Consider the following 20350-nt stretch of genomic DNA (forward strand, 5'->3'; position numbering starts at 1 on the left):
GATTTGAGCTATAGGGAGAGGCTGAATAGGCTGGGGCTGTTTTCTCTGGAGCATTGGAGGTTGAGGGGTGACCGTAGAGAGGTTTATAAAATCATGAGGGGCATGGATAGGATAAATAGACAAAGTCTCTTCCCTGGAATAGGGGAGTGCAGAACTAGAGGGCATAGCTTTAGGGTGAGAGGGAAAAGATATAAAAGAGATCTAAGGAGCAACTTTTCCATGCAGAGGGTGGTACATGTATGGAATGAGCTGCCAGAGGAAGTGGTGGAGGTTAGTACAATTGCAACATTTAAAATGCATCTGGATGGGTATATGAATAGGAAGGGTTTGGAGAGATATGGGCCGGGTGCTGGCAGGTGGGACTAGATTGGGTTGGGATATCTGATCAGCATGGACAAGTTGGACCAAAGGGTTGTACATCTCTATGACTCTAAGTTGGAGGTACTAACCCTAATCATAACCCTTCTGGCAGAGCAGCCCATTTCTTCACAGGGGCTGTGGACATCCCAATGGTACCTGCAAGATACAAGGGAGAGATGGCCAATGGTCAGAAGTGGAATGCAATGAATGACACTGACAGGGGGGTCAAGCAAGGTTTGCAGTGGAGTGAAATGAGACGTATTTGGTTTGCAGGACAGAAGTATCAACATGTTCCTAGGAGCAGTTCCAGTCCTCTCAGGTGAGGAGCAGTCTCAGGAATTTCTCCTTGTGCCTCTTACTTTTTTTTAATAAAGAGACAATGAGAACTGCATACAGTATTCTGGATACCGGACTCTCTGAAATGAATTAATTGAAACAGACCTGCTCTGTTCTAGTCTCCACTGCACCATTCTGGGTTCTAGACTGTGGGGATGCTCGCATGGAATTTAAGCTGACTATGTAAATGACCAGCCCATGTCCATCAACCACTGATGTATGAATGCCTTTTGCCCAATTTGCCTCCTTGATGATCATAAATGATCCATTTGGGGACAGGATTTAGGTTTTTGGGGATTTCTGTTGACTTCACCATGATGTAGTGGCTCTTTGTAGCAAGGTAATTCCAGGTCTTTGGGCAGAACTCTCCCAACACCTGAACACTGTGGGCAATGGACTGTCAGTTGGAAAAATACAGCAAGATCAGAAAAATAAGATATGCGATGTACAGAAAAAAATCTGGTTTTCCACCCAAGGTATGAACAGCAAGATGAGAATCTTGCTAGTGAGCAACAAGACGTTTATTTGCACAAATTTACATCTTGTTAACACCTAAATTCATCTCATTTATCTGCAGTATGCTATTCTCCAGATGATGACAACAATTCCTCATGTGAACTTCTGAGCAGTTACCTAGTGACTGCAGATCAAGCATGCCCCTTTGAGCCTTCATCTTGGTCGGCATTCACCAACATCTCAGGTTTTGCTCCACCCATGACTGCCTGTACTCTTTGCCCGCAGAGTTTGGCATTAAAATGTACCAGCTTCACCACATCATCGTGGCATTTCTGACTAACTTAGAATGCCACTTTGATATTGCGCTTTGGAGTGCACTGATAATATAATGCTGCTGATATGCCACTTTTTCCACAGGAAAAAGCATCCATCTCATGGATTGGAGCAGTGTGCACCTCAGAGCTTCACGCTCGGTCTCCTAGTGCTCACTTGAGATATACCTACTGATATGCTCACAGCATCTCAGCTATGCCTTGCCTTGTCTTTTTCCATTTGCCATTTCTGCAAAGCTTAAAGCCTTTCAATACTTTTGGCTTGCTTTGTGTTTCAGTGCCCATATACATTCAGACAGCTTGTGATTACTCAGCAGCTCATCATGTTGCTGAACATGTTGCGCTACATCAATGTCACACATACCAGCACGTACCAGCAGCCTACGCAGCAATAGCACTGAACTTGGTTCAACCAAAAGGCCACCTTTAAAAGTTTGCTTAGACCTTATATCAGTACACAATCAACTGATCAGGCTTGTGAAGTATTTGCAGAATCCTACCAGAAGCAATGGAGATTGAGGTGGTGATACTTCTGATTACGCTTGACCCGAATCTTCCTTCTGTCTGCTATCAGAAATAACCCCCACTGTCAAATCCAACTTTCAGCTCTACAAGGCAGATCTGTCCTTTCAGATTGCTTTGAATCCTAAAGTTGACTAGGAGGCACTGCTAGTTCTGAAGCAGAGGTTTGCAGTATTATTGCTGAGATGTTGTCAGAACTTCTGACCTTTGCTGTACTCAGTGCCTTCAGCAATCGAATTGTCTGAAGACTGGCACTGGGGACCTCAAAGGATTTGGAGATGCATAATCCATTCTGCATTCCTAGCTAAAGATATATGTAAATCCTTCACACTTGTCTTTTGCACAGATAGCTTCCTCATCATTCTGGATGGGAATATTTGTAGAGTCTCTTCTGGTTGATTCAAAACTTTGAAACATTATAAACTGTGAGGAGGACAATGTAGAACCTCATAAAACATTGACAAGTAATGGAATAGGAGGATAGGTGGCAGATGATGTTCAATGCAGAAAAGTGTGATGTGAGGCATTTTGGAGAAAGGAAATAGACAGACAATACAACTTCAGGGGTACAATTATAAAGGGCTGCAGGAGCAGAGGTGGGTGCACAGTATATGGGCACAGATCAGGGAATCTGGCAGGAGAGGAGGAGAGAACCATTAATGAACCATGGGCTTCATGAACCAAAGTATAGGATACAAGAGCAAGGAAGTGCTGCTGAACCTGTGCAAGATACTTAGCCTTCAGCTAGAGTATTATTTTCTGTTCTGGGTGTCAGATTATAGGAAGGATGTGAATGCATTGGAGAGAGTACAGAGGAACTGTAGAAGAATAGTTCCAGGTATGAGAAACTTCAGTTATGGAAATAGTTTGAAAGGATTGGGACTGTTCTCCTTGGAGAGAAGAAGGCTAACAGGACATAAGATAGACATTTTCAAACTTATGAGGGGCTGGACCGAGTAATGAGGGAGCAACATCATGCTCATAAAACAAGAACAAACAGGAGGATGCAGAATTTGAATTGATTGCAAACGTGGCAAATAAAGAATGAGAAAAGTGTGTTCACACAACGAGTGGTTTTGGTCTGGAATCCATCTCTATATTCATTCTTGTAGCTGCAGCTAAAATGATATTCATTCACATAGTTTATAATAAAAAACAAATGTACATTGAAAAATGTGATATATTTACCTGAGCCAACTGTGTGCCCTTAGAGGATTTTCTTTTAGCTTTCTGTTTCACTGTGTTTAGGTATGGACATGCCAGTGTTGGACTGGGATGGACAAAGTTAAAAATCACACAACACCAGGTTATAGTCCAACAGGTTTATTTGGAAGCATTAGAGTTTTGGAGCATTGCTCCTTCACCTGATGAAGGAGCAGCGCACTGAAAGCTAATGCTTCTGAATAAACCTGTTGGACTGTAACCCAGTGTTTAGGTGCAGTTGGGGTGAAGTGAGCCTTCCCCCATAGTGCAGCCTGTTGGCCTTGGAGCTTTGTTTGGGTGACCTCAGGCATCATTGTGGCTAGAGGGCCCAGATATGCCTCTAGATACTACCTAGATACAGGTACCCCCATCTCAATTTCAACTTCCACAGGACTAAGAATTATAGGAAATGTTAAGGTAGAAGGCCTGGCCACCACTGGAAGGTTCTGAGAGGAGAAATCTGAGGAAACTCAGAGGGTCTTTTAGTGGTCCTTCCTCAGCTGGGTGCTTCCTGACACCACTCTGTCTCCTTGTTAGAAAGGGCACCTAAAGTGAGCTCCTTGCTGTTGATGCTGATCATCAATGGCTGGAGGCGATGGAGTGCATATCCTGCAGACAAGGAGTGTGCTGAACTTGGATCTTCTGCATGGCAGCTGCCAACCCATCCATAGAGAAGCCAGAAGCTCACATGCAGCAGGCAGTAAGGTGCAGATGTTGTTGGTGGACCTCTCCAACCTGCAAGTCAATTTCTCAGGCATGGAGAAAGTGAGGACGGCAAATGCTGAAGATCAGAGTCAAAAAGTGTGGCACTGGCACTGGAAAAGCACAGCAGGTCAAGCAGCATCTGAGAAGCAGGAGAGTCGATGTTTCGGGCATATGCCTATTGGCCATCTCTAGGCCAATTTTTTCCACACTGCAAATGTGAAGGGAAGTTCATGGCTTTTAGCAATTAAGCTCATGCACAGTTGAGGTATAAATCTGGTACCAACAGCAGAAATCCCACAAGATCCTGGCGGTGGTGACTTCTTCTGGCACTAGCTTGAAGAAAGGGGTGTCATTGAGGCATGAAATAGTCATAATGAGGTGAGCAGCATAAAATTGTGTGAGAAAACTCACTAGAGCTCATAGAGAGAGCCCTCGAAATTGACACTTTTGATTTTTAGCAAAATTCAGACCATTTTCTTTCTTGTGTTTGTATATCAGAAGTTGAACTAAGTGACTTGAAATATAAATTGCCATAAAAATATGTTGTGAATACTTCTACTAACAATTGAAATCTCTGAAAGTATTGTTTCCAGTCAGCAATGAGAAATTAAGTCTGAAATTATGGCTTTCTTTGATCACTGAACTACTTCTCTCTGTTTGCCTGCAAACATGATTCAGCTTGAAGTGATTGCTGAATATCGACAGCTGGACCTCATCATGCATCCTGTTGTGCAGAAATTAATTCAAATTAAATGGAAACGCTTTGGGAGGTAAGGTTAATTTCCTCCAAATAAATATGACGATTGAAGCAGTTGCCTTCAGGCTTCACCACAAAATCCAATGCCTTGCAACTGATTCCAACCCCTTCTATGATCTTTGTCTCAGACTATCAGTTTGACAACTTTACTTGACCCTGAGCTAAGACTCTAACCACATATCATCCATTATCTCATGTCCACCATTATACCATTCTGCCCTTATCTTAATCCATCTGTTGCTGAAATTCCCATCAACATTTTTGTTACCTCTAGACTCAACCATTCCAATACTCTCCCGGATAGTTCTCCATATTTCATTCTTTCAAAAGCTCTTCTGTTTACCATTTAACGAATACCACATTCCATTTGTCTTTCAGCTCTGTGCTCTATGACTTACATTGACTACTGATCCCCAAATGTTTTGAATTCTCACCCATATTTTGAAGCCTTTCCATTGTGTCAACCCCATTCTCTGTCTTTAACCTTCTTCAACCATAAAAATACCTCCAAGATATCTGTTTTTCTCCCATTCTGGTCTCTTTTCTAATACTGCTTCCTTTACCCAATGAAGGTCTTATACTTCATACATTTAACTATGGGCCATAAGCATTGGCGCTCATTCCTTAAACTTCTCCTCCCCCTCTTCCTTTAAGACTGTTCTAGCTGATGCCATTATTGTACTGATGTCAGTTTGTGTCTGACTCATCTCATGGAAAGTGATTTTTAACAGTTGATAGCGGATTTTGAATGCAAATTGTTGCTGAGAATACTTTTGTTGGCTTCACTCTATGATTAAACCTCTCATTCCTGGATATAGCAGTAAGCTCACAATTTGTTTGGCTTTCTAGGAGAGGAGTCACAATCATGTTGGGGCTAAATATCCTCTTCATTTTGTCTTGGACTATTCTTGGACTTACTTCCTCTCTGTCATATGCTGAAAAATTGAAGTATGTTCTACCTCGTGTAAGTACAATGTCTCTACTTGAAATTAGAAGGTATCAATTCAGAATCAAATTTTTAACCGTGAAACAAAATTAGAGTTAATTTAGTTTTAGGTGGGTAGTGCCTGGAGCACTGGACTATACTGCCTAAAGTTCTTACCTCGTGCCATTTTGAAGGTGTAGCTTAATTTCAATATTGCTGGTAAGCTGCAAATACTGTTCTGAAACTCAAGGTAACTTGCCAATTGGGAGGTAGTGGGCCCATCAATGTGGAAATGTTATTCTTGGAGGAGAGAGCAATGTAATCCCAATGATGGGGCAGTGCAGATGAATGTGGAGGGTCAGAGGCTACCCTACATAATGTTTAGGAGGCTAGTGAAAGCATTCATATACTTCACATTGCACAAAAATCTATCAGATTAATTTCAGTGGCCTTTTGAGGGCAATTGGTTAGGCCATTCAAAGCCTAATACCAGAAGAGGCCCTTGTGCAGTTCATGCCCACCTAATAATTCTTCAAAGTTGCATTTAGGACCCTGATGTGAGAACCCTCACTCAAATATTGATGGCATAAATAGGTGTTGAGTGTGGCTTTAACTTTAGTTCAAATGTTGCTGCCCTACCATTCCATTCTATCAGGAAGGAGGAGTTAAAATCATTAAGTCTTTTTCTTGGGCGACACCATGGATTAGTAGATTAAAACATCTGCCTTGTAAACAGAAGATCCTGTGTTTGAATCTTAACAGTATATTTCTCATCAGTTGTTGTGATACAGTTGTAATGACCCTACCTCTGAAACAGGAGTCCTGAATTTAGGTCTCACCAGCTCCATACGTGTAATAGCATCTCTGACCAGCTGCAATAGGAAATATCAAAGTCCTTTTCTTCACTTTGTTAAAAAAATTGTTATCAGGGTTCTATTCTCTACCCCAGTCTATTTCCTGTCCAAAGGTATAGGATTCTCCACTCATTATCTTACCCTGTTCGCTTATTTGCTAAATAATTCACTGCACAATCACTAACATTTTGCGGAGTATATGTGATCAGTGTACACAATTTTCATTCTTCTTGTAGTGCACTAGTTGAATCACTACTTCAATCAGTTATGTCCTTTAAAAACAATGGAAACCCTGTTTTTTTTCTATTCTACAAAGAGGCAATTCTTTTACCTCTTACAAGTCCGCCCAACAACCGTCATGTCTTTCATAGTCCCACACTTTCGTCATCTTTCTCACTGGTATTCTGTACTTCATCAAATTCTCTAATTACAAATAGAACTTTAGCATTTCCACTTATACTGAAACAGAATAGTTTTGCTCTTTACAACAAAACATGCCTTTTGGAGACTTATTAGCCTCATAACTGGTTAGATCTACAAACATGCATTTTGTTTACCAGAACAAAATGCAAGAAAAATGCAAGAGAAAGTTTCTCTTTCTAACTAAATCAATGTGCTTTGCACTTCATTGGGACTGATGCTGCTCAATTAAATTTTCATATTCTATTCTAATCACTGTGTATGATGCCTTCTGTACCTTCCAAATATGTAGATTCTTTAGGGGCCTATATTATCTAGTTTCTGTGAGGGTAGTCACCTTCTAGTCTCGTGAAGAAGTCTTATAAAATGAACAAGTTATAGTTTGTTTCCCTACAACCATTAACTAGTTATAAATATTGGGTTTATGTTATGATAAAGATTGGTGGGAGGACCAAACCATGGGTGACACAACTTTACTCTTCCAAGACATCTGCCTGACAATGGATGGTGCTTATTAGAGATCTTAATCCTATTAGATGCTTCCAGATCCATACTGCACAAGGAAGTCAGGACTCCAGGTTTTAGAAGCCAGAGGGAGATTGGAAAGTAAGGGTAGAACTTTGAGAGTGGAGGGGACTGTTACTCCACTGGCTATAAGGGACCCCAAAGGGAATGATTCCCCCTCTACTTTTTTCCAGACAGTAGTCTATGTACACAGCTGCAAAGCCACTCCTTGTCCTGGGGCTTCCTGCACCACAGGTAAAATAGTGGCAGAGAGGAAATAAGGATATTTTGATGGCCTGTCATTGGCCACTAAAAAGTCTAAACATGTCCAAAGGTGAATGGTACACCTGATGTGTACTGCCACTTTGTCAAATGGGAGATAGGCTAGACATGGGTGGGAAGATGGTGGGGGGATAGGCCACATTCTACACCGTTAAAATATGCTGGAAGGGGAAAGTAAAATCTAGGAAATGAAGTCCATACCTTTCACAAGTTTTTGTTTCTTTGACAAGAATCAGACTTTAATTCTAGCAGTTTTTTAAAAAATTGTCTTTGCCAAGTGAATAACACTGGCAAGATTATATTTATTGCAAGTTCTGAATTTCCATAAAGTGGTATTGCTGGTACTTGCCATGAATATTTTCAACTGGGAGGCTTACTAAACCTTTCAGAAGATCTTCAAAACCTTTAATGTCATGCATCGAGGATGAAAGTGATTTTCCATGCACCTCGAGCGAAGTAGAACTGACAGATTCCTTTCTCTGAAGAACATTCATGAACCAGTTGAGCTTTAAGGAAATAACTGGTAGTTTTCACAATTTTGTCTCATGCAGGCTATAAATTACCAGATTCTTATGGATTCAAGTCTCTTTTTTTATCATTTAGACTCATAGACCTGTACAGCATGGAAACAGACCCTTTTGTCCAATTCATCCATGCCAACCAGATATCCTAAATTAATCTAATCCCATTTGCCAGAATTTGGCCCTTATCCCTCAAAACCCTTCCTATTAAGGTCATCCTTCAGCCCCTGACACTCCAGGGGAAATAGTCAAAGCCTATTCAGCCTCTCCCTATAGTTCAAACATTCCAATCCTGGCATGTCCTTATAAATATTCTCTGAACCCTTTCAAGTTTCACAACATCCTCCCTTAGCAAGGACACCAGAACTAAACACAGTATTCGAATATTGGCCAAATCAATGTCCTGTGCAATTGCAACACGACCTCCCAACTCCTACACTCAATGCATTGACCAATATAGGAAAGCATAATAAATGCTTTCTTTACTAACCTGTGACTCCACTATGAATCTACACTCCAAGATCTCCTTGCTCAGCAACACTCCCCAGGACCTTACATCCTGCCCTGATTTGCCTTTCCAAAATACAGCATCTCACATTTATCTAAATTAAACTCCATCTGCCATTCCTCAGCCCATTGGCCCATTTGATCAAGGGCCCATTTAATCTGAGGTATCACTCTTGGCTGTCCACTTTACTTCATTTTTGTTTTGCTTTTCAAACCTATCATTGTGATCTGACCTGTGGATCTTGTCTCTTGACCGTGATTGTTCACCCAAAAAGTCTAAAATTTAAAGTATTAAATAATACTTTTTAAAATCAGGCATAGATATTAAATTCTGATTGACATTCCTTTTCTACCTACAACCCATTCTCATTTAATTTTGAAATATTACTTTTAACCTCAGTGTTAATTGGGAGGAATTGGCTGGGAGAATTATTGAGCCAAATAGTGGAACTGCCCGTGCTGAAAATGTCATTTCAAAAGTGTATGTCAATTCAGCCCCTCCAAATGGTCAGACTCCGTTATTCTACAACCATTCAAGAATTTGCTCACAAAGAAGATTAGCTGGATCAATGGACATTAAAGAACACCAATGAAGATTATCTAAGACATAAGATGGAGAATGGTGGATATGAAAATTTATCATCGAGAAATAGACTTTGTTGGAGTGCACGTACTTAATCACACCATGTAAGAATGTGAGGGCTCTCGGGGCACCGTAGTAGTGTCCCTACTTCTGGGCTAAGAAGCCTGGGTTTAAGTCATACTATCTCCAGACGTCTATCTGAACAGCTTGAATTAAAATAAAATCTCTTAGAGTGTTCATGATATAGAACAATACCAACATCGCACTTGACATGTGGATTCAGAAATCATAAAAATATGGGGTAGAAAGTCCTAGCTGAAGAATATGAAATGCTAAATTCTTAGTCTCTTGTTCCTTTTGAAGTTATCTTCTTTCTCTTACGTTATATAAATACAGGATTGGTGGAAAATTCTTCTTGCTGTCATAGCAATTGGACTTACTGGCTATCAGCTTGTAGAAGAATTTATCGAAATCCATTCTTCAAACGTGAAGTTTAGTTTCTGGAAGGATTGGAAAAGCAAGGAAATAATGAAGGACCTCAACCTGTGTCACCCAAGATGGCCAGAGGTAGATAAAATGACTGCATAAGTTTTTTATGGAGAAACAGCATCTTGAACAGTAAAATATAAATTGTAATTTTCTCTCAATTTTTTTTGCAATGGGAAAATTTCAGTTATTGTTAAGTATTTTATTTAACACTTGCAAGAACATTGGCAAGTTTTATACAATGAAGTACTTTACTAAGTTCCAAAGGTAGCAATCCCTTCACCTTGACATCTGATAATATAAATCTTAACTTGTGGTGTCTTGATTAGGTTTAAAACATTTATTCCACAGCAAAGCAGTTGAATGGTGCTGCTGTCTACATTAGACCAGTGCCAAAAGATTAGAAAAAGTTATCAATGTACAACGGGTTAAGTAAACTTATTGAAAATCACTTTTTTTAGTAGAATCATGATGCCTAGCATATCAATACATATTTTCTTTTGCCTTTGTTTTCATGGGTATATTGTTTTGCTACTCCAAACTTAATTCATAATTGAAATATCATTCATTAACAATTCCATTCTTTCTGAATGAACTAAATGCATCAGTTTACTAATACTTATTATCCTGTACAATTTTTTTTCTTGGCTGATAGGAGGAGTCATATCTAAAGAAACAGCTGGCTGGACTGGAAGAATTGCGTCCCCACTATTTTAGAGATTTTTGGTAATGCCGTTGGTTAAAACTTTGTGAATTTCACAATACGCATGTGTTGGTTATTAATGCGATTCCCAATTCCCAGTCAATTCCAGATTATTTGAATGATAATAGGGCCCAGGTGTAAATGGGACAGCAGCAGCTGAAAATAGCAAAGGGTGACATACTACCCTATTTATATTTGTGCTGAAGCTGTCATCATTTTGAGCGGTGTCCTGAGTTAAGTGGTCGAAACATAAGCTCATTTCAAATGGGAAGCCATGTGATTTGAAGTACGTCAGTCCTTGATTTCAATTCTGAGGGGCAAATGATTGCAATTTGTACTACAAACACTCTGAAGTAGCACTCTAATTTCATGGAAATTTATGAAGATTCCATCATCTTTAGGCTGGCACCTCATCAATTTGCAGGTCCTTGTTGGTTGTCATTGGAAATGGCCAAACACTGAGCAGGGCTATAACCTGTATGTGTTTAACAGCCTTCCCACCCATTTTTCGCTAAGTATGTCAGGTTAAAATGACCCCAGATATGTAGACACGCTTTCTTCTGACACAGATACATTAATAATTTGTGCTTTCAGGTTATTTAAGCTGAAGAATTTCACAGCATAGTCACAAGTATTGATGTGTTGTGGGGTTGAAACAATCTGAATTGTAGGAGTTTAACTGATCACAAACAAAACAGACGTCATTGTGCTAGTGACTGTTCCAGCTACTTTCCTGGCCATACTCTCTCCACTTAATTAAAAATGTTCAAAAAGTATCAGCAGAAGTTGACTTAAATATAATAGTTACTTATCTAACTGTTGTAATTAATTTCATTTAAGAACAACACTAATAGGGAAGCTGCAGCAATTTGGACTCTCAAGTCAATTAACATCTTCTCTCAGCATCTTTTTTTCATTCTTTCATAGTTTATGCACATCCCTCTCAAAGTATTTGTTGCCCATCCCTAATTACCCTTGAACTGAGTTTTGGAGGGCAGTTAAAAGGTAATCATGTGGCATTTGCATCAAGGTCAGAACAGGTATGAATGACTGATTTCCACCCTTTGAAAGGCATTAGTGAACCCGAGGGAATTTTACAACAATCCCATGACAATTATATGATCATTATTACTTTTCATTCCACATTTTATTAATGGAATTTAAATTCCAAGTCCAGTGATAATATGAGTACTCCATCTTGCCTTGTTGTTTCTCCTAAAGGGAGAATGTTTGCTAGTTTTGGTCCAGTTACCTGGAGGACGAGAGAAAAGTGAGCAGGGATCTCTTTAATTATCACTTAAACAGTGAAGTAAAAGGGAAGTGTCCCTGATAGTCTGTGCAGATGAGTGGGGCTTGGAAAGATTCATCGTCCTGCTTGAGCTGGAGATTTGGAATATGGGGTATTTCTTGACAGGCATACAGAAAAGGGAAAGATTGACAATTGTTAAATTTAATATGGTTGCATTTTCATTTGCAAATCAGAAAAGCACATGTGATCTGTATCAACATCCTGGTAACCATGGCTGTAAGTTAGCTCACTAAGCTGAAAGGTTTGTTTTCAGACGTTTTGTCACTATGACTAGGTAATAGGTAACATCATCAGTGAGACCCTTCAGTGGAGTGCTGGTGGGATGTCCCGCCTCTCTATTTATAGGTTTGGTTTTTTAAGGTGGGTGATATTTACATAATACCATGCAAGAACTGTAAATAAATACTACGTTGAACAAACAAGCAAGAAGCTTGCTACCAGGATACATGAACACCAACTAGCCACCAAAAGACATGGCCCACTATCACTAGTTTCCATACATATAGACAAAGAAGGACACCACTTTGACTGGGCCGATACACACATCCTAGGACAAACGAAACAAAGACTTGTAAGATAATTCCTCGAGGCCTGCCATTCTAACTGAAACTCCATAGAGTCATAGTCATGGAGATGTACAGCATGGAAACAGACGCTTTGGTCCAACTTGTCCATGCCAACTAGTCCCACCTGCCAGCACCCGGCCCATATCCCTCAAAACCCTTCCTATTCATATACCCATCCAAATGCCTTTTAAATGTTGCAATTGTACCAGCCTCCACCATTTCCTCTGGCACCTCATTCCATACAATACCACTCTCTGTGTGGAAAAAGTTGCCTCTTAGGTCTCTTTTATAACTTTCCCCTCTCACCCTCAACCTAAGTCCTCGAGATCTGGACTCCCCCACCTTAGGGAAAAGAACTTGTCTATTTATCCTATTCATGCACCTCGTGATTTTGTAAACCTCTGTAAGGTCACCCCTCAGCCTCTGATGCTCCAGGGAAAACAGCCCCGGCCTGTTCAGCCTCTCCGCATAGCTCAAATCCTCCAAAACTGGCAACATCCTTGTAGATCTTTTCTGATCTCTTTCAAGTTTCACAACATCCTTCCTATAACAGGGAGACCAGACTTGTACGCAATATTCCAACAGTGGCCTAACCAATGTCCTGTACAGCTGCAACATGACCTCCCAACTCCTGTACTCAATACTCTGACCAATAAAGGAAAGCATGCCAAATGCCGCATTCACAATCCTATCTACCTGCGACTCCACTTTCAAGGAGCTATGAACCTGCACTCCAAGGTATCTTTGTCCAGTAACCCTCCCTAGGACCTTACCATTTAGTGTTTAATTCCTGCTCTGATTTGCTTTTCCAAAATGCAGCACCTTGCATTTATCTAATTTAAATTCCCTCTGACACTCCTCGGCCCATTGACCCATCTGATCAAGATCCCGTTGTACTCCGAGGTAATCTTCTTCACTGTCCACTACATCTGACAACCGCAAGCTGACTAACACAGCAATTTAAACCCCATCTACCTTCCATGGAAATGACATCACCTACTTTAAGTAACCAAGACCTATAAATAGAGAGGTGGGACATACCACCAGAGGCTCTCACTAATGGTCATGATGATGAAACCTCTGTAGTTCCAGGTCAGCGAACTAACTTACATCCATATCATCAACCTGAGCTACAAATCTTCTCAAAAATCACTAATCCTGGGAACATTTATCCCTCAAATAACACAACTAAAAGAGACATTTTGATTATTTATTTCATTGCTGTTTGAGGGAGCTCACTGTGTGCATTGGCTACTGAGCTCTCTTTATTACTACAGTGATTATACTTAAAAGTACTTAGAGTCATAGAGGTATGCAGCATGGTTCAGCTCGTCAATGCCGATCAGATATCCTAAAAAGTCTATTCCTATTTGTCAGCATTGGGACCATATCCTTCTAAATCCTTCCTATTCAGATACCCATCGAGATGCCTTTTAAATGTAGTTATACCAGCCACCACCACTTCATCTGGCAGCTCATTCCCTACATGCACCACCCTCTGTGTGAAAAGATTGCCCCTTAGGTTCCTTTTAAACCTTTTCCCTCTCACCTTAAACCTACTTCCTTTAGTTTTGTACTCCCCCACCCCAGGGAAAATACTTTGTCTCTTCATTCTATCCATGGCCCTCATGATTTTATAAACCTTTGAGGTCACCTCTCAGCTTCTGAAACTTCAGAGAAAACAGCCCTAGCATATTCAGCCTCTCCCTCTAGTTCAAACCTTCCAACTCTGGCAACATCCTTGCAAATCTTTCTGAACCCTTTCAAGTTTCACAACATTCTTCCAATAGTAGGGAGACCAGAATTGCATGCAATATTCCAAAAGTGGCCTAACCAACATCCTGTACAGCTGCAACATGACCTCCCAATTCCTATACTCAATGCACTGACCAACAAAGGCAAGTATACTAAATGCCTTTTTCATATCCTATCTACCTGAGACTCCACAAGGAACAATGAACCTGCACTTCAAGGTACTTTTGTTGAGAAACACTCCCCAGCATCAATTGTATAAGTCCTGCCCTGATCTGCCTTCCAAAATGCAGCATCTCACATTTATCTAAATTAAACACCATCTGCCACTCCTCATCCCACTGTACTCTGAGGTAACTTTCTTTGCTGACCACTAAACATCGAATTTTGATGTCATCTGCAAACTTACTAACCATGTTCACATCCAAAACATTTATATAAATGACAAAAAGCAGTGCAACAGTACTGATTCTTGTGGCACACCGCTGGTCACAGGCCTATAGTCTGAAAAGCAACTCTCCACCACCACCCTCTGTCTTCTACCTTCAAGCCGGTTCTGTATCCAAACATCTAGTTCTCCCTGTATTCCATGTGATCTAACCTTGCTAACCACTCTATCATGAAAAACCTTATTGAATGCCTGACAGAAGGCCACAGAGATCATGTCCACTGCTCTGCCCTCATCAGTCCTCTTGGTTACTTCGTCAAAAACTCAATCAAGTTCGTGAGACACGATTTCCCATGCATAAAGCCATATTGACTATCCGTAATCAGTCCTTGCCTTTCCACATCCTCAGGATTCCCTCCAACAACTTACTCACCACCGATGTTAGGCTCACTGGTCTGTAGTTCCCTAGCTTTTTCTTACCGTCTTTCTTAAACAGTGGCACCAGATTAGCCAATCTCCAGTTTTCCGGCAACTCACCTGTGGCTATTGATGATACAAATGTCTCAGCAAGGGGCCCAGCAATCTCTTCTCAAACCTCCCACAGAGTTCTAGGGTATTTCTGATCGGATCCTGGGGATTTATCCACCTTTATGCATTTTAAGATATCCAGCACCTTCTCCTCTGTAATATGGACATTTTTCAAGATGTCCCTATTTATTTCCCCACATTCTCTACTTCATTAGTTGTAAAGTGTCTTGGGGCAAGCTGAAATAGTGAAAGGCACTGTATAAATGCAACTTCTTTATTTGTCTTTATTTGATATGTTCAATGGTTTAATAATCATATATCATAGCATCCAGGAACAAGGATTGGCCATTTGGCCCTTTAAGTCTGGTCCACCCATTTCATATGATCATGGCTGATCATCCAACCCGGTGCCCTGTTCCCACTTCGTCCAGACACTCTTTGATCCCTTTAGACCTCGGAACTACATTTAACTCCTTTTTGGAAATGTTCAATGTTTTGGCCTCAATTATTTTCTGTGTCAGAAAATTCCTCAGATTCACCACTCCCTAAGTGAAGAAATATCTCCTCATTTAGTCTTAAATGCCAATACCCGTATCCTTCTACTGTGATCCCTGGCTCTGGACTCCCCAGTCATCAAGAATATCCTTCCTGTATTTACCCTGCCTAGTCCTGCTAGAATTTGAATATTTCTATGAGATACCCCTCATTCAACTCCAATGAATCTCCAATTAATCCAGTCCCACTTTCTACATCAATCCTGCCAATCCAGGAATCAGTTTGGTAAACCTTTGCTGCACTGACCCCATAGCCAGAATATCATTCCTTGGATAGAGAGACCAAAACTGCACACAATACTCCCCTGCCCCGGTCTGAGTGAATTTACGCAACAAAGGATGGGTGCAGTGTATAATGCTGCCAATGTCTTCTATAACAGGCTCATGGGGACTGGAGATACTGTCCCAAGTATCATTGTCTCCAATTTTCTCTCTCTAAGGGAGGGATTGCTGCCTCGGGCAGTTAATATGACTTGGATTAAAATTAGAGAGAATAGGGCTGAAACTGTCTCTGCTGTAAAGCATTGTTAGTGCACAGATGTTGAGTACTATCTGAATTTGCTCATACTTATTGTTATTGACATGTGTTGCTATTGTTTTTCCAGGAATTTGTTTGACTGGATGGTTTATCTGCTGCTGTTTGCTCTAATAGCAACTCATGTTGTTGATCTGGTAACACAAAGCGAGTTCATTCATGTTGCACATATTCGACTATTTGCTGTGACTATTATATTCCTTTGGCTTCGGCTCATGAAGCATGTCCGAGCTATCAGGTATGCACCACCGTTTTTTGTCCCTCAGATAAAAGGTTTTTCCAGATTACAATGTTTCTTGCCTACTACCTGTACTATGATACACATTCCATAAAATGTAAGCTAATATTAGTGAATTTTATGCATTCCAGTTTAGGTTAGATTAGATTAGATTCCCTACAGTGTGGAAACAGGCCTTTCAGCCCAACAAGTCCACACCGACCCTCCAAAGAGTAACCCACACAAACCCCTTTCCCTCTGACTAATTTACCTAACACTATGGGCAATTTAGCATACCCAATTCACCATACCTGCACATTTTTGGATTATTAAGAAAAAAACCAAAAGTCCAACATGTGCCCTACTGTTCAAATTCAGATTTGAAATTTGCTGCAGTAAGTCTGTGATTGACATTGGGATGAATGTTCTGCGCTCCTGCTGATGTGTTTGAAGACATGAGGGCTATCAAAGTCCAATGGGTGGCCTGCCTGCCGTCTACAAGTCCTGCCCTTACATATCTGATGTTTTACAGGGGGCAGCAGAGGGGCCTATCCCTTGGGCCAACTGAGATCTTTAGATGACCAATTAGATTAGATTACTTACAGTATGGAAACAGACCCTTCGACCCAACAAGTCCACACTGACCCTCTGAAAAGTAACCCATCCAGGCCCATTCCCCATATTTACCTCTGACTAATGCACCTAACATGGATAATTTTACATGGCCAATTCACCTAACCTGCACATCTTTTTGGATTGTGGAGGAAACTGAAGCACCTGGAGGAAACCCACACAGACACAGGGAGAACATGCATACTCCATACAGTCACCCAAGGCTGGAATTGAACATGCATACTCCATACAGTCACCCAAGGCTGGAATTGCCTACTTCCTGTACTATAAAATGTAAGCTAATATTAGTGAATTTTATGCATTCCAGTTTAGGTTAGATTAGATTAGATTCCCTACAGTGTGGAAACAGGCCTTTCAGCCCAACAAGTCCACACCGACCCTCCAAAGGTCCCTGGCGCTGTGAGGCAGCAGTGCTAACCACTGAGCCATGCGCCGCCCTTCAGGACCTTGGTCTTGAATGGTCACTTCAGGATCTTGTCTCATTCCTGATTCAATTTTCCCTCTTAAGCTGCCTCAGTGGTTTGTGCACACTGATTAAAATGCTAATGCAATCACTTCTGACTTCTTCAGCTGCTGCTGCTGCCCATGCCACGGCAGGTCAGTTCAGGCTGCTACTTTGACAATGGCAGGGAGAGGTCCTCAAATAACCACTTCAGCTACTAAAGTTGATTTTGGGCTGGGGAACAGACCTCCTTTGGGGCGAATTGTCAACACACCAGCCTCTTCCCTCCCCCACTACCCTATAGTTTCTACTCCCACCTCCCCATGCCTCTCAAAAATACTGTCATTGGATAACTGACAGCCTCTCCAGGTGAACATGCCACTTTGAGACACTTCTGCACTTTAAAGCTGCAATGGAACCTCTCATTGAAAGGCTGTAGCAAAGACATTAAACTCTCATAGGCTGCATTTTGGAACTACTTGTTGACTGTCTCACCTTAACTTTACCTGGAAACATTGAAACATCTCTGCCTTGCCTTCTCACACCTTAGATCCCCACCTTACCAGCCTGAAATACCAGGCTCATATCACATTTGTCTTGCCTTGCTGTTTATCACAGACCCAACCCAAGAAGCTTTTCATGGTTATCAACAGTTCAGTCAAATCAGGGAAGACAGAATAGACTCAAGAGATCCCAGTACAGTAACCCTGGATAGCTTCAGTACCAATCCAATGTTGCCATTATCTGAGCTGTTGGTTAGTTGTAAGATCCAGCCTTTCTGAGTATTCCATGAGGCCAAGTCCTGAAGGGTACAATGGAGCTGGCTATCTCTCTGTCAAGGTTGTGGACTTTCTGCTGGTATTGAAGGCATTGTAGACAATGGTTAGAAGTGAATTGCAATAAATCACCCTGATAATGCGGTTACTGTGAAATTTGCACTGGAATGAAAAATGGTTCTTACTCAGTGAGTGGAATGGGTGTAGTGGAATGCTGTGATTGTGAAGAGGCAGAGAAAGAGTGTGGCATTTGTCCTGGCGCAGTGGAGAACGTCATTGGTCTTCTTGTGGTGCTGTTGGCTGTTTGTCTGAATAGTGGAGACTGCACAAATCCAGTGGTGACCTTGGATGCGGCAGCCAGGGTCTGGAGTAATTGCCTCCTTTGCCAGTCCTCTAGGGAGAGAAAAGGATGTTCCTCCTATGCACCACTTCCTAGGCCACGACCTCCACAACCTTGTCAGAGCATTGTGGCACCATCTTCCCCTGCTCTGACAACTTCACATGGTTTGTCCATCGCTAAGCAGAATAAACACAGAATGCCACTGCTCATCTGGGTGCACAGTGGTCTTTTAAACATGATGTGGACGCCAACAATGCTGGTCTTTTGGCAGAATGGAGAGCTGAATGGTGAGCTGTTCCAGGAATGACATGTGGTAAGATGGGGACAGATTCAGACAAGGGTGATGACATGGGGTACTTCAGTGTAAAATCTCACTTGGCCTTGCAGCAAAAAATCCTCAAGTTGACAGAATTAGAACTTAGAGAGCTCTTACAAATATTTTCTAACTAATCTGTTCAGAAATGTTATTGCACATCTCTCGAGCCTGATGAAGGACTTTTGCCTGAAACGTCAATTTTCCTGCTCCTCAGATACTGCCTGACCTGCTGCACTTTTCCAGCACCACTCTAATCTAGACTCTGGTTTCCAGCATCTGCAGTCCTCACTTTTGTCTAGAATTAGAACTTAGCCCAAAAAAAATCAGGCTCAGCAAAATTGAATCTGAAACAAATATCTTTCTCAAATCAAGTAACTTATTGAACAAGATTTAATTCTCCACGTTTTGATAGAAAGAGAGATGAAATGATGGTCTGAAAAGAAGCAAGGTCCCATCTGTTGCTATATGAGTGCATTGAACATAAAGAGATGAATTGATAGCCCAAGATGGCCTACTGTGCAAGTGAAATAAAGTCATTATCCCGAACTAATTGAGAGCAGAAATGCTAAAGTGTATCAGTGCAAGCCATCAACGGATTGAGTCAAGCCTGAGGAAAGCAAAAAATGTGCTCTACCAGCCAAACATGAGCAACAAAATCAAGGCTTGCATCAGCCAGTAATGAGTAACAAGCTAAGCAAGCTAGAGAGCTATTGGTGACACAGCAGTAGATCTCTTCATTCTCATGGGAACTCATTACCCTGTCACAGTAGACTGTTATTCTGACTGCTGAGAGATGACCTAGTTGACCTCAACAATTACAGCTGTTATTACTAAATGTCTGAAAATGCATTTCAGCTATTATGGCATTCGCATCATTTTGATTATGACAATGGCCCTTCAGTTCATAAGTGAAGTATCCATCCCTCATAAAGGATTGGGAAATTCAATACGTCCTGTCCACACTAGCCCCAATTAAATGGAAAAGCTGATAGCACATGAAAATTACTGAAGGAAAAATAAAAAAAAATCAAACAAATTGAATACAGAGACAATCCTCAGGTAAAGAAAACATACCTACTGAAGGCATGGAGTATAGTCCATTATGGAGAGCTATGTCACACTGCCACAAAACTTTCTTTTAATAGCAAAAAAGCTACTGAGGCCCGAAGTATTTTGACAAATGAAAGTCAAGACACAAACTTTCAACAATGTCAACAAGAATCAGCCCAAGTAGAAACTTGAGACCTGTATAAAGCAACCCCGTCACCTCAATCAAAAGCAATGAACAACCAGATATGTTGTCACATCCCATCATAGGCACATACACACAACAGGAGAAGTTGTTCCTCAACTGCACATGATCCATCAGCAAGGTGTTCACCCATTACCTGCACAGTTCACAGATTCCACCATCCCCATCACCCCGCACCACCACACCTCCCACCCACCCCCCCCCCCCCCCCCCCCCCCCACCCTCAACCCCTCCACTTCAAAAGTAGAAATTGAATAACAGGTACTGCAGCAACAACAAACAATGT

General features: G+C 41.2%; 1 protein-coding gene across 1 annotated transcript in view; it reads left to right on the plus strand.

Annotated features, from left to right (window-relative positions):
* The window catches only part of LOC140477238 (transient receptor potential cation channel subfamily V member 6-like), a 110390-nt gene that overhangs the window by 57450 nt on the left and 32590 nt on the right, over positions 1-20350 (plus strand). The window contains exons 10-14 of the mRNA XM_072570785.1: positions 4593-4684; positions 5521-5635; positions 9664-9834; positions 10409-10479; positions 16159-16326. Of these exons, the coding sequence (XP_072426886.1) occupies positions 4593-4684; positions 5521-5635; positions 9664-9834; positions 10409-10479; positions 16159-16326 (617 nt within the window). The remainder of the gene's footprint in view (positions 1-4592; positions 4685-5520; positions 5636-9663; positions 9835-10408; positions 10480-16158; positions 16327-20350) is intronic.

Source organism: Chiloscyllium punctatum, chromosome 5 (genome assembly GCF_047496795.1).
Source record: "Chiloscyllium punctatum isolate Juve2018m chromosome 5, sChiPun1.3, whole genome shotgun sequence".
Classification (NCBI taxonomy): domain Eukaryota; kingdom Metazoa; phylum Chordata; class Chondrichthyes; order Orectolobiformes; family Hemiscylliidae; genus Chiloscyllium; species Chiloscyllium punctatum.